Consider the following 13036-nt stretch of genomic DNA (forward strand, 5'->3'; position numbering starts at 1 on the left):
TTGTAAGCTCCTGGTGCAGCAACCAGCAGACAGCACACCAGCTTTCCTGACCTGTGTGACATCTAGGACATACAGAACACACAGCCATGGACCCAGACATTGTTTACACCCCTTCATGTCATTGCTGGGGCCAGGAGGAAGGGACCCTCTTGCTTTGGAAGAGAAGAGTGTTTCTTCCTGTTGAGAAATATTTTGGGCAGAACAGTCTGGTGTTTTCTTTATTGTTGGGGTTTTTTTCATGTAAGTTGTTTCTTTGTCTTATACCCTTTGTTATTAATATTGTTGCTTTTACTGTATGTTTTCTTATCTCATTGCTGTTTCCAGTAAATTTGTCTCAACCCATGATCTTTGCATTTTGTGCTTCCAGTTGGAGGGGAAGGGGGCAAGTGAGTGGCAGTGATGCTGTGGTTTTAATAAGAGCACTAAATTGCACAATACTATCCCTAAACCACAAGAGTAAGAGTAAGAGTGAAGTGTGATTTGAGTCATCAGCCTTTGAAGTCTCACAGTTATAAACAGGTGGCCTTGTGGCCACTCGCACAGGACCCACAGCTGCCATGAGATGGGTGGAGTGACACAGTTCTGTCCTTAATCTTTGACTTCCTTGAGAAAGTGGCCTACAATATAATTGCTTGCACATATGGGTTGATGCTGTGTCTAAGAGGTCTAGCATCTTGTTTTCTAGCTGGCATTACATCAGAAAGTTTGTCTTTCAGGTGAGAGGGAGAACTGCTGTTGAGCTGACAACCTCCTGGCTCTTCTCCACCCACCAGCACCCTCCTGATTGAGTCCTGCTGCCTCTCTGTGTGTTTAATGAGCTTCCTCAGTTGACAGCAAACTAGAATTTTAGAGAACTGATACATAGTAGGTGAGGTGGTCCCAGCCAGTAAGACTTGGATTTCTGGCAGCACAAACACAGTTCAGGAAGAGCCTGATGCCTTGAGAAGGCTGACCTGGAACAGAGACTGGTCAGAGTTACAGAATAAAGTAGAGATTTACTAAAAGGCCTCCATGGATCCACCTTGGGCAGCACAAGAGCCCAGCCAGGGTCACACCCAGGATGGACCCAAAACGGTCACAGAATGGACGACCGGTCACGGGGGCTCTCACTTTGATAAGTTCTGGCCCATCTGCATATTGGAGTTCATTGTCCAGTTACAGCTTTAGCCCATGAGGTCCCACCCTTCTTGCTTTTCTCTCTTCAGCCCACGTTGTTTGTGCTCTTGGGCCTGAGATCTGGATCAGTTGTCCTTGGTCCCCAGCTAGAGAAGGAATTGTTTTGTCTGTCTGCTCTGTGAAGAGAGCTCACCATCCCCTAATATGAAGCTCAGAACTACACACTAAAGCAGCACAGAATCTGAAAAATAGAAAAGCTAAAATCTGAGGCATGGCCAGGAAAGATAAAATCCAGGGACTGTAGCTGAAATGGCTTTTCTAAAAGAGTGAGCTCCTGTAACTATGCCAGTGTACAATTTTCCTCCTTTTCTGAATGCTCGGGTGAGACTGTCTTCTTTTATGAAGTTCATATTTGGCTCATTTGATTTGCTTTTGATTTCTTCCATCTGTGTTTGTGGTTAAAGTGATCAATTCAGTTTTCTGAGATGTGGATTTTCAGAGTCAAAGTCAGATGCCTTCTGTAACTGCCCTTCCCTGTGCTTTATTTTCTTTCGTTACTTCACAATAACCATAGTTTACTGCTATTTGCATAGAGCTGGTGTTGGACACTCCAGTGCTGCACTGTCTCCAGACATTTGCCTTCATTGATCAGTTTTCTGTCTGACATACTGCTGACATTATTGAAAGGTTTTGTGTCTCTTGTTACAGCTGTAGCATAATTCAGTGTCTTGGTTTTCTGTGGTGGTGTCAGTTGGTGTTCTCCAGCCACACAGGGAGCTCAGGCTTTGGGTTCTTAGAATATTCATCGATTGATTTTACTATGTCATTCATATATTTTCTTCTGAAAAAAATTGTATTTTACTGTCTCTTCCATTGTAGAATTATTTCTGCATTGGTCTACATAAGTGATAATTCTTGAGATGGTGATGATTAAATTGAAAATATGCCCTTTTGATACTTTGTTGTTTCCAAGTACCAATTTTGTTATATAGTGATGCACTGTTCTGTGACTGCTGGGTGGCTTTTTGTCTTGAGTTGTTTTTACAGTGATTTCCCATTAATACCCATAATATTGAATACCATACAGCTTGTCCTTGTTGAATGTTGTAATGAGTTTTTGGTTTGAGCTACTAGCCTTCTCCTTATTAGGGTTTTATAAGTTTATGAGCATCTATTTCTGAAAAGGAGAAACATAGGGGGCTTTTTCTGCTTTCTCAGGACACAGGAAGACCAATACACAATTAAAAGTGACTTCTAATTAATTTTTTTTTAATTGGGTTTGTGCTTTCATTGGTCCCTTCTGAGGTATAAAGAATGGTTAATAACCTGGAATAGATTAATTTTTTTCCTTCAAAAATGTGGGAAAATGAACTTTTGCCTCATAACATTCTTTTGAAGAACTGTTGGGAGCTTGTAGCATTTTAATTCTCTTAAATACGCTAACTGGAGAGCCAACAGTCCTGAGCAGACAAAAATATATTTGATGCAGAACACTCCTTAGGCATTTAAATTGTAAGCAAAAAAAGCCCTTTAACAATGCTTGAAAATCCATTTGTGTTCCACCTAATTACTCAGCTGCTTACTCTATTTGCCACTGTAGTGTTACTGTTTAGAGAGCCTCAAAATCATTCCAAGAATACATGAATTGGTCATGTAGAAAATAAACAGAAAAATAGAGCAGTGTCAGAGGCCAGGGCGAGTTGGGAGCTTCTGCTTTGCCTCTTGTGTAGATTGGAAAAGGCACAGAGAGGTCATTTTCCTTTCACCATCCTCTAAGCAAGCTTGTTTATCACATGGCCACCTTTTGTGCACACAGAATCGGGAAGGCATGAAACAAAGGATGAAATCTGCAATTTGCTGGGTTTAATTTCAATGAAGGGTGTTTGAGGAACAACGTAAAAATCACAGAATAATTTGGAATGGATGCCTGCAGGTCAGCCTGGTCCACCCCACAGTCACAGCAGTGAACTGATAACCTAGCATTTTATTGTTGTCAAAAGAAGTGTCATAAGCATGTCTCAAACATACCGTTACACTGGCTTCTGCACATTTTTAAAATTATGTATATGCTTAAGTCTCATGTATTTCAAAATTAAATGCATTCTTCTCACTGGGTTCTCTATTGAATTCCCATACAATACTTGTTTTCACTTTACTTCCTCAGAGAAGACATGGTTAAAAAAAAAGAGTATGTAGTCTTTGCTGTTGTGGCTGGCTGCTTTTTAATATTAGTGTCTTTGGGTTTTTTTAGATTCAATGTGAACAACACAATTCTTCATCCTGAAATTGCAGAATGGTGAGTAACAAAAAAATCTTTCTTTTTGAGTAATGTTGAACGTATGTATACTGTACCATTGCTTCAGAGAGGTTCCCTCAGCAGAAGCCTGCTACTTTACCACAGGAGTTTTAATTTTAAATTGATTTCACGTTATGGACTGGAAATAATGGACAAACATAATAATAGGGCAAGGTAACAGCATTGAAAACCAAAGAATTTATGTAACATTATTGAGCATTGTATCTGGATACACATTTCTCTAAGATGTGTTAGGGTTTAAGACACATTCATGTAAATATGAATTTGTATGAATGGGAAAAGAACAGAGGATAATTTATGTTCTAGCAACAGAAATCAAACATAGATCAAAACTCTGTCTAAACAGGTAGTATTTAATTAGGTGTTATCAGGATACAATAAATCAGGGTTTATTTTAACAGCCTTAATTTTGTTGAATTCATATAACTGTACTTTGTAATTCTTGGGGAATTCTGCTGTAGCCCATCTGAAACAAACAAACTAGATGTGTGACTAAGTGCAAAGCTGCTCCATTTTGTTAGTTTTCCTCTTTTGGTCAACATTGCTGACTTTGTCTATAGGATTGCTCCATAACTAAGGCTCTCTAGTTTTCCATTTAGAAAATTACTGAAGAAACATAGTAGTAGATGAAAGAACATAGTAGTGGATTTTTGCCAATGAATTAGGTATTTATCTAAGTGGTTTTTTTTTTTTTGTTGTGCATTAATCTAGAAATGAGGAAGCAAATCCTTAGTTAAGACAGATAAGCTTAAAATACAAAGCACAGGTGCACCCTCTGACTACCACTGTTGCAGAGTATTGTATTGCATGCTACTAGATATTATGCTTTTTAATGCTTATTTTCAGCACATATGCTGAGAACCATCTTCTGCTGTCTCCATCTACAGCTAACTGCCAGCTTGAAAACTGTGGAGATATTATTTGAACATCAGTGATTTCAGAACATTTCAAATTGTTAAAAGGTCATGTATCTGTTGTGGCAGATATTTTTCATTGCTTGGCAGGACATCAAGCTGCAAAAGGGCAGTGGGAAGTGGGGAGGCTTTGTGTAGACATTGTTCCATCCCTGAGTCATGGGTGGGCCTGGAGCTGTGGTAGTGGACTCAGTGCTCCTGCTGATGAGTGTCAGGGGAACTGATCTTCAGATCTTGCCTATTCTGTCCTTCTAGAATTTGTGCCATTCCTTTTCCTAAACAGAGAAGTTATGTCATGGACTTGATTTCTGAGTTGAAGAGGGGTGAGGTAGAGGACCTGGAGAGGGCCTGTCTGACTTCCAAGCTTTGCACTGAAGACACAGCAGGACAGCAGGGACGGAAATGGCAATTTTAGCTGGAGAAGGCTTTGGAGTAGGGCCACAGACTTTTTCCCAAGGTAGCTTTCAGGTTGTTTCCATCCACCTTACCAAGGTGTCATAAGCTTTTCTCCTCTGTGCTTTCAATGAAAGGGTGATTAAATCTTTAGAAAGCTCAGGTAAGGACAAACATAAGGTCAGTGCCCTGGAGGTTGTACTGAGAGAGGTGGAGCTTTGAGGCAGTAGAAGGGCAGCACCTGGAGCTGGGGTGGAATCATCTCTTCAGTGAATTGTGAGTGGCAGCCTGGAATTATGATTTAGTTCTTCCTGCAGCCTTATGGAAGAGGGATGCTTGGTATGCACGTTCCCCACACCTGGCTTTCAAGGAAAGGGAATTCTAAGCAAAGAAAACGTTCAGATTTGTATTAAGAGATGTTTTAAAAGGTTTTACTGAGTTGGTGGCTTTTATTTTAAGTCAGAAGCATGTTAAAGATGGTTGTTAGGATTTAAGTGTCTGGTGAAATTAACACGTGAATGACAGATCATGTATATTAAAGCTTAGCAAAGCAGAAATCTCCTTGGAATGTCAAGTTACCAGCCAAGAAAGTTTGTTTGGAAAGCAGTATCTTTAGAGTTAAGAACATTTTTCTTTTAGGAAGATGAATTCTTGTGGGTTATATTCTGGGGTAGGAGATTGCATCCTTTGAATCATCTCCTTTCATTTCAGATTTGGCAAGCTCTGAACTACTCTGTTTTACATGGTACTTGTCAGAAAAACTTTGGTCTATGCCATGCTGTCAAGCTGCCAGCTAGAGATGAAATGGCTGAGCTTTCTGAACCAGCCAGGGGAAACTGGGAGCTACAAAAGGCAACTCTAGTATTATACAGTCCCTAATAAAATGCTGAAAAAATGACAAGAGGCAAAGTGTTTGTGGTTAAGGATCTGTTGCCTCTCTTGCTTACTTTTTCAAGATCTCATCATTTTCTGACTTGGTATGGAACTTAAGATAAAACAGAAGAATTCAACCTTACACTGGATTTCAGCAGTTTACAGATGGTGTTTTAATTTTTTTTCAGTTTATTGAGTGGGTGTATTTCCAAACAAATTTTAAAACTTTCATTTTAAATTTAAAGGCTTCCACTTCAAATTTCATAGTGAATGGCTATGCTAAGTATTGATTCCAGTGTTTTGAAAAGAAAATGTCATCGAACAGAAGAAAGAATTCAAACTTGTTTAAATTATCTCCTTAGCAATCAGAAGATTTTCTGACACCAACACTTAGCCAAATGGCCTTTTGTTCCTGTAATTTGCCAATGTCTATCATAATTGTGTTGTTGCTAGAAGTAAACATTTAGTAATTTGCAGCTCGTTTGTGCCTATATATACTGTATTTTCCTGTAAACTCAGTGAAACTGGGGTTTGATAGCTTTATGTGGAAGATTTCATATGTTCTGTATTTTGTATTATTTTGATGGAAAGCTATAAATATTTCTTTGTGAAAACTGATCTGTATGTTAATATCCTAAAACTGCGCATTTGCTTTTTGTGTTTTCAGAGGTTTTTCTATCTATGCTGTAAACCTCTTAACATTTTTTTGAATTGCTGTCTTTGGTGTTCATGCACCTGTCTTTCAGAATTGTACTGTGATGCCTCTCCTTTGCATATGTGCATTGCTGTGTTTGCTGGCTTTGATGCTAATTCACTTAGCAAGTTTTTATGTATTTCAAAAGAGCATAAATGTATCAACTGTGATAGAGAAATTTCTATAAATAAAATGTGGAAAGGTAACAGCAGAGGTGAGAAAGGGTAAAAATAAGGCAGGCCTGTGAAGTCTGCCCACATGGGCATCATCCTTACATATTAAGTGGTCTGTAAATCTAGTATTTCCAGAAGGATAAGGAGAAGTGGACATTCCCAGGTGTTTTCCATGTATGTCACAGAAAGGAGACATTAAGGTTGCACACATGTAATAAAAAGCAGCAAAACAAGCCAGCTGATAAAGCACTCATCTGATAACTGGAAACAAATACTTCTGGCAGCATTATCACAGCTGCAGAATGCACATAGAGAAACAATTTATGTATCTTTGAGAAGAGCACTGGTTTAGGAAAATACTGTTGAGTTATGTGAGTTTCAGCCTCATAATTGCCTCAAATTCTATATGCTCTTGACCACTTGATTAGGTCATGCATGTAATTTGGTATCCAGACATTTAAAATGCCCAAATGCACTTTCAGGATTGAAATGATTGTTGTTTATATTAAAATTTCTCTGTCCTGCTGGATGACTGACATGGGTGAAAAGACCAGCTGCTCATATGGCTAAGTGAAAATAAAAGTAGAAAATGTGTGTAAAAGGAGAATGAGGAAGATTTTTCATTTTACCATGTACACTGGTAAAATGAAAGGGGGAAAAAAAGGTCAAGTCCTGACACTCAGAGACTTGTGCTTCTATTTAAACTAGATTGCACTGAGTGGCCCCCCTGCTAATCTGAGGAGTGCCTTATATGTGGAATCTGTACATTGTGACAATTTGCATTAGCTGGAACCTGGAAACTATTTGTTCCCATTAAAATATCAATGCATTTATGCAGAGGCTGTAACTGGTCCAAGAGCTGTTTTTAATAGAATGTTGAAATTTGCATTCATGAAAAAAAAGTGGGATTTTCTTCCTATCCTTATTTTGGAAGTGGGGGAAAACATCATGAGAACTGTGGACACTCATCACAAGATTGCCTTGAAGTGCCAACCACTGCTGTAAACCTGGCTTGGGAAGGTGCTGCTTTTTGCACTGTCAAAACAGTGAGAAGGTGGTGAAATACAGGCTTTTCTACTAGCCAGCCATGATGTGGGAGCTCCATCAACAGTACCACTGGAACCCTGGAGCCCAGTGTCTGCTGTAGGGTGAAGTTGATCCTGTTCCCTGCACAATCCTCCCTCTCCTTCCTTCACTCCTTGGGTAGTCGTTTTTGTTGGACTCAGAATGACTAAATATTTTCTGTAAAGTATTTTAGTGCCTGACCTTGTGTAAATGAAGGAGTTGCATTGCATAAATAGTCAGTCTGAGGCTGAGCATGAATTTCTATATTCAAACAGATACCTGAGAAGTTGTGGTCTAATACAAATACCTTGATCCTGAAGCCTTATGCTTTAGCCAAGGGAAATGGTTTCTAACACTGTTTGCACTTGCTGTGGAGCAGTTACTAACTTTTATTACTAGCAGATTGCAACAAAGAGATTAGACAACTGAATTATGAAACAACCTATTTCTCGGGCAATTGCAGATCATGGAGATGTACTGTATACTGAAGGTAATATAAAGGCACATCAAACAAGTATTAAATTACCCTACTAGCACATGCAGTCTTCCAAGGAATAGGATTTAAAAAAAAAAATTAAAAATCTATAAGCCTTTGCTGCCTCATTCTAACTGAAATATATTTGAGCCACTCTTTTTTATGTCTTGGCTGAAAGACAGGAGTGGAAGTTTGTTTCCTCACTCACGATCAGCACATTTTACCATCCCAGTGTAATTTTTTCACCTGGGTGTGCATTTAAAAACCTTGTGCTTCTCATTCTCAATTGCATCGTGATTATTCTGTGCCATCTTCCATTTGACTGAGAAAGTCAATCCACTCCCCTCTACAGTTTCTGTTTGTAAAAGCATTCTGATCAATATCAGGACTCTACAAAGGTACCTTTACTCTTGCCAGAAGAGTTGTGTTTGAAGGGAGTGGCTATGCTGTAGTAATGCACTGTCTGTGGGAAATGCTGTAATCTCACATCAGAGGCACTGATGGCTGAGAAACCTGTTTCTGGACTCATTAAAACAAACTACAGAGCAGAAATACAGTAAATAGTTTTCTACAGCAGTGTGAGGAGGAGCATGTAACAATAAAAAGAGGGGTCTTGGTGGCAGTTTGATAGTATAACAGTTATGGTTCTTTGTAACTGCTGCAAACCCTGGAGTGCAGCTCAAAAACATGATTGAAATATTTTCATGCAATTCAATAGATGTAGTTCTGTGCTTTGTAAACAGTAAGTATGTACTTCACAGCTGCCTTTGAGATGGGCATGAAAAATACTAGGAATTCAGTTTGTGTAACAGTGGAGGGAGTGTGTGGTGTTTAATAGAGGTTATGGAACTGTGTCTGCTTTACTCTGCATGTCACACTCAATAGCTGCTTTTATTTGAAATACATGATGGAAATACATGTAGAGAAGAGTTAAATGGTGCATTTTTGACATGAGTTCAGAAGAGAGTATCAAGGCTCAGAAACATGCATTAATTCAGTATCTCATAAGACACAAAGAGTAGGATGGGGTTTTTAGGGCATTGATTTGTTTGGGGTTTTATGGTTTTTATCTTCCTGTAGAAGCATGTGAAAGAATGGGCATCATGGCTGTAATTGCTGCTGCTGTGGTTTCTGAATTTGTGGTTTGGGCTTTTGAATACCTAACAAAAATAACATTTTTTCACACCACCCCTTGCCCAGCTTTTGAGGTCTTGCAAATAGGTGGGAGTTGGGATTATGCTGAACTGAAATTCTGGAGCTCTGGGAATTTAAGTATGTAAAATAGTTTCAAATTGTGTTTAAAAGGAAATTGAGCATGCTTGTAGAAATGTTCCATTTGAAGTAGTGTTAGAGTTACGACAAATGCAGAATTGCATTGGTTTTGTTCCTAATGTATTGTAGAATGAGTTGAAAAAACGTTGGTTGAACCACTTGTTTATAAGTATTAAATGGGGCAGGCTGATATTTGAAATTCTTGTGATTTGCCTTTGTAAGATTGTTTTGCTAATGCTGAATCAATGCCAACAATACTTTGCTGTCATGAATACTGTAATAGCTGTTTGCTCTTGAAGTGTACTTATCTAATCTTATTATAGGTGATGCATATTATTTCCAGGGTTTTTTCATTTTGCATTCTTAAGCTGTGAAGTTGCAGTCTAACATGCTATCTGTTGTTCTTCTCTTTAAGTCGTGTCATTAAGACAGACATGGAGTTGGAAGTTCTGCGCTACACCAATAAAATCTCCAGTGAAGCTCATAAAGAGGTAATGGATCCTTTACTGTTAATAATTTTTGCTCTTAGTGTAGCAGTGGTACTCAGAAAATGTCCCCAGCAAGCCAGAATTGCTTAGTAATAAAGTAATGGAAAGGCAGGATAGAAATAAGAGGATAATATCCCTCCTATTACAGGCCAGTAATATACCTTGCATTGTCCTTGAACTCACTGGTGCGTTTGTGATGTGTGAGAAATGAAGTGTGGGTTTGGGTAAGAGCTCACCTCAGCAGAAGGTGACCTGCTTGCAGTCTATCTGTTCTGTGTGCACAAATACCTGTATAATGATAGAGAAATAAAAGATCAAGATTATTCAGGCCCACGTGCAGCTCTGAAAAGCTTAACTAGCAGGTAACTGTCCCCAGATCCTGATGGAATGGGGAAGTCTTTCCATGCACAGTGTAGCACAGGGCAAGGATTCCTCAGGGTGCTCCTGAGAGCTGGGAATGTCCCTGGGGCCGTGCTGGGCCCTGCTGTTCTGTTGCCATACCAGTGTGGCAGGACAAGCCCAGGCTCTCGGCAAGGCTACTCAGGCTGGAGCTGGCACTACACTTGGGAAGCTGCATCTCTCCTGGTGGCCATGACAAAATCAGCCTGGGTGTCAGTCCTGTACTCCTTACAGTGATGCAGATCTGCCCATGAGTTCTGAGACTGATGATGACCAGAGGCAGCTCAGGTAAAACTAGCTGATGAGGTTACTGACTCAGCTGTTGTCTTGGCTCCTGCTCCTCAGATATCCAAACTATGAAGGGTAAAAATGTTCTACAATGAATATTGTAAAATTGAAAACTCAAAGATAGTCATTTTGCATTCATATTCCTTGGTTTTTCGTCATCCTTGAATAATCTTATCACATCTCAGAGTATTTTTTTCTGTAGAGCAGCTGTGTAGAACTTCTACAATACAGAAACAAAGGAATAAAACTTTCTTAGCAAATCTGAGAACAAGGATCAGATTTATGACTTGTAAACTGGTGTTAACTCTCGTAGTTTTCTGTTGATTCAGTTTTCAAAGTATAAAAGAGACTCTCCCATGTAGGATAATTCAGTTCATAGCTTTGTTTTTCCTAAGCAGAACAAAAGGACTTGCTGCCACGTTCACCACAGCTTTCACAATTGAGCATTGGTATTTTGAGGAGCTGCACTTCATTCAGATATAGTAGTTTGGCAATTGAACTTGCTTTATTGCTGGAGGCTGCAGGCATTTTTAAAGATTAAAGTGTTTGATTCCATTGTAGTTTTAAAATGCATGTACTGATGTAAATTTAAATGAAGTACAGATGATATTTTTGTAATATAGGTTTCTCTGGAGATAGTCATAAGTCATACATTTATAAATATGAGATTTCCTCCTGCTATAAGGTCCCATGCTAATATGTATCTTACAGGTAATGAAGGCTGTAAAAGTAGGAATGAAAGAATACGAGCTGGAGAGGTAAGAGTTCTTACACTAATTATAATAAAAAAAGCTAATATCTCTATAGCAGGGGGAAAAGCAGTAGCTGAGACAATGCATGGATTCAGTTGAGACAGAGTTCATTGGTGTTTGAAGGCCATTGTAAGTATTATTTTGTTATTTTGAGGTGGTACTTCATCTGTTTCAAACATGCATTTGATGAGGGGTGATTTTTTTTTGGTTGAGTGTAGCATATCTCTCTTCCTGGAGTTACAATAATTTCCAGAAGCTTGAAAATAGCTGTTTTCATTGTTTGAAGCCATCCAATTAAATTGTGTTTATGGTTAAATATTGCCTTTAGTCTCGTTATGCTTAGAAGGCTGCATGAGTGGGTGTTTAAGAGTCTTATGAAGGGCTGTGTTCAATTACATTTTGCCTGCAATTACAAGGCAGCAATACCTGTACTTAGCCAGCACAAGGAGCTCAGCTCACACGTGTGATGGGTGTTCTAGAGCTGCTGAGAAGTCAATAAGAAAGCAGCAGATATCTCTTATGTTGAAAAGAGTGTGCTGTACAGGCATCCATGAGGGGTTTGGCAGGTCCTAACTGATACACTAATGATGTGTCTAGATCTAAGGAAAGCATTGCCTCCTCTCTTGAATCAATATTTACATTAGATCACCAGCATTTATCATATAAAGCGAGGTTTTGATCATCAAGTCCATTTATTTTTAGCTTGTACATGGTATTTTCAATTTTCAAAGTATTTGCATAATGAAGAAATAGAAAGTAGCAGTCATATGTCAGTTACTGTTGTTTCTTGGCAGTAATTTTTCAAAGGCTTGCAAGCAGGCTAGAGCAGCACCCAGGGAAAGGAATATAAAGAGACCACAGTATTTGTCATAAGGATTTCAAGGTAGCTCAAAAGACAAATAAAGCCCTTAGAAGATACTGATGTTCCATTTAAGCCGTTTAAATTTCTGAAGACACTATAGTCTCATGCCTATAATTTGTCAGTGCCTCAAACTGCATTTACATATACCACCAGGTAACAGGGAAAAAATAAATGATTACATTCTGTCTTTAACTTTATTTTTGAACTTTGTTGTTTCTGTTCATTTTACTCACTGGCCATGCTATACATGCCAATTGAGAAATTTTGGCTCTGGAAGTCATTAGCAATCAAAAATTTCCCTAGAGCAGAATTTGTTCTCAGGTGCTTTTAAATGCCATGATCCTGGCAGTTTGATTTAAATGTCATGCAACAACTACATATATAAACACTTTTCTGTAAGTCTACAAGGTATATTACCTTTTTTCTCCAGGACTTTTCACTCTTCCCTGGCTAGCTCCTTCCACACATATCAACCATTTGAAAAGATTATTTTTGTCTTTCAATTGAAAAAAATAAATAAATTAAGCAGCTACTACACCTATTTAAAATTGCCTTCTATTCTTCCATACACCTTGATGGATTACACTTCTTGAAAGAGTTTGAAGTTATTTAGCTAATGAAAGAGCTCTTAGCAGACTGCTCTACTGTGTCTGCCTTGGAGTCTATAATTAGAATTTCAGTTTCTTTTACTGGTGGAATTCATCCCTGCACCTATTCCTTTAGGGAAAAAGGGCCCTAAAAATTTAAATGCTGTCTGCTATTCTTCTGTCTGCTAGGAAGAATAATGGCAGAGATCCCAAAAGCAATTAAAATTGTCTGTTACTGGATGTAGGACCTAAGTGTTGCCTTTTCTTTGTCCATTTGGTTAAACAGGGGTAAATTATTTTGAACCAGTAATGTGTTAATGCTGAGGTATATAAAAACTAAATGTATTTAACTGCAAGTCCAATCAGCC

General features: G+C 38.7%; 1 protein-coding gene across 3 annotated transcripts in view; it reads left to right on the forward strand.

Annotated features, from left to right (window-relative positions):
- PEPD (peptidase D) overlaps nucleotides 1-13036 on the forward strand; it is a 146354-nt gene that overhangs the window by 33913 nt on the left and 99405 nt on the right. For all 3 annotated transcript variants that reach the window (XM_068202488.1, XM_068202486.1, XM_068202487.1), the window contains 3 exons: nucleotides 3368-3412; nucleotides 9708-9783; nucleotides 11179-11225. In XM_068202488.1, coding sequence (XP_068058589.1) covers nucleotides 3368-3412; nucleotides 9708-9783; nucleotides 11179-11225 — 168 coding nt within the window. The remainder of the gene's footprint in view (nucleotides 1-3367; nucleotides 3413-9707; nucleotides 9784-11178; nucleotides 11226-13036) is intronic.

Source organism: Anomalospiza imberbis, chromosome 12, assembly GCF_031753505.1.
Source record: "Anomalospiza imberbis isolate Cuckoo-Finch-1a 21T00152 chromosome 12, ASM3175350v1, whole genome shotgun sequence".
Classification (NCBI taxonomy): Eukaryota; Metazoa; Chordata; class Aves; order Passeriformes; family Viduidae; genus Anomalospiza; species Anomalospiza imberbis.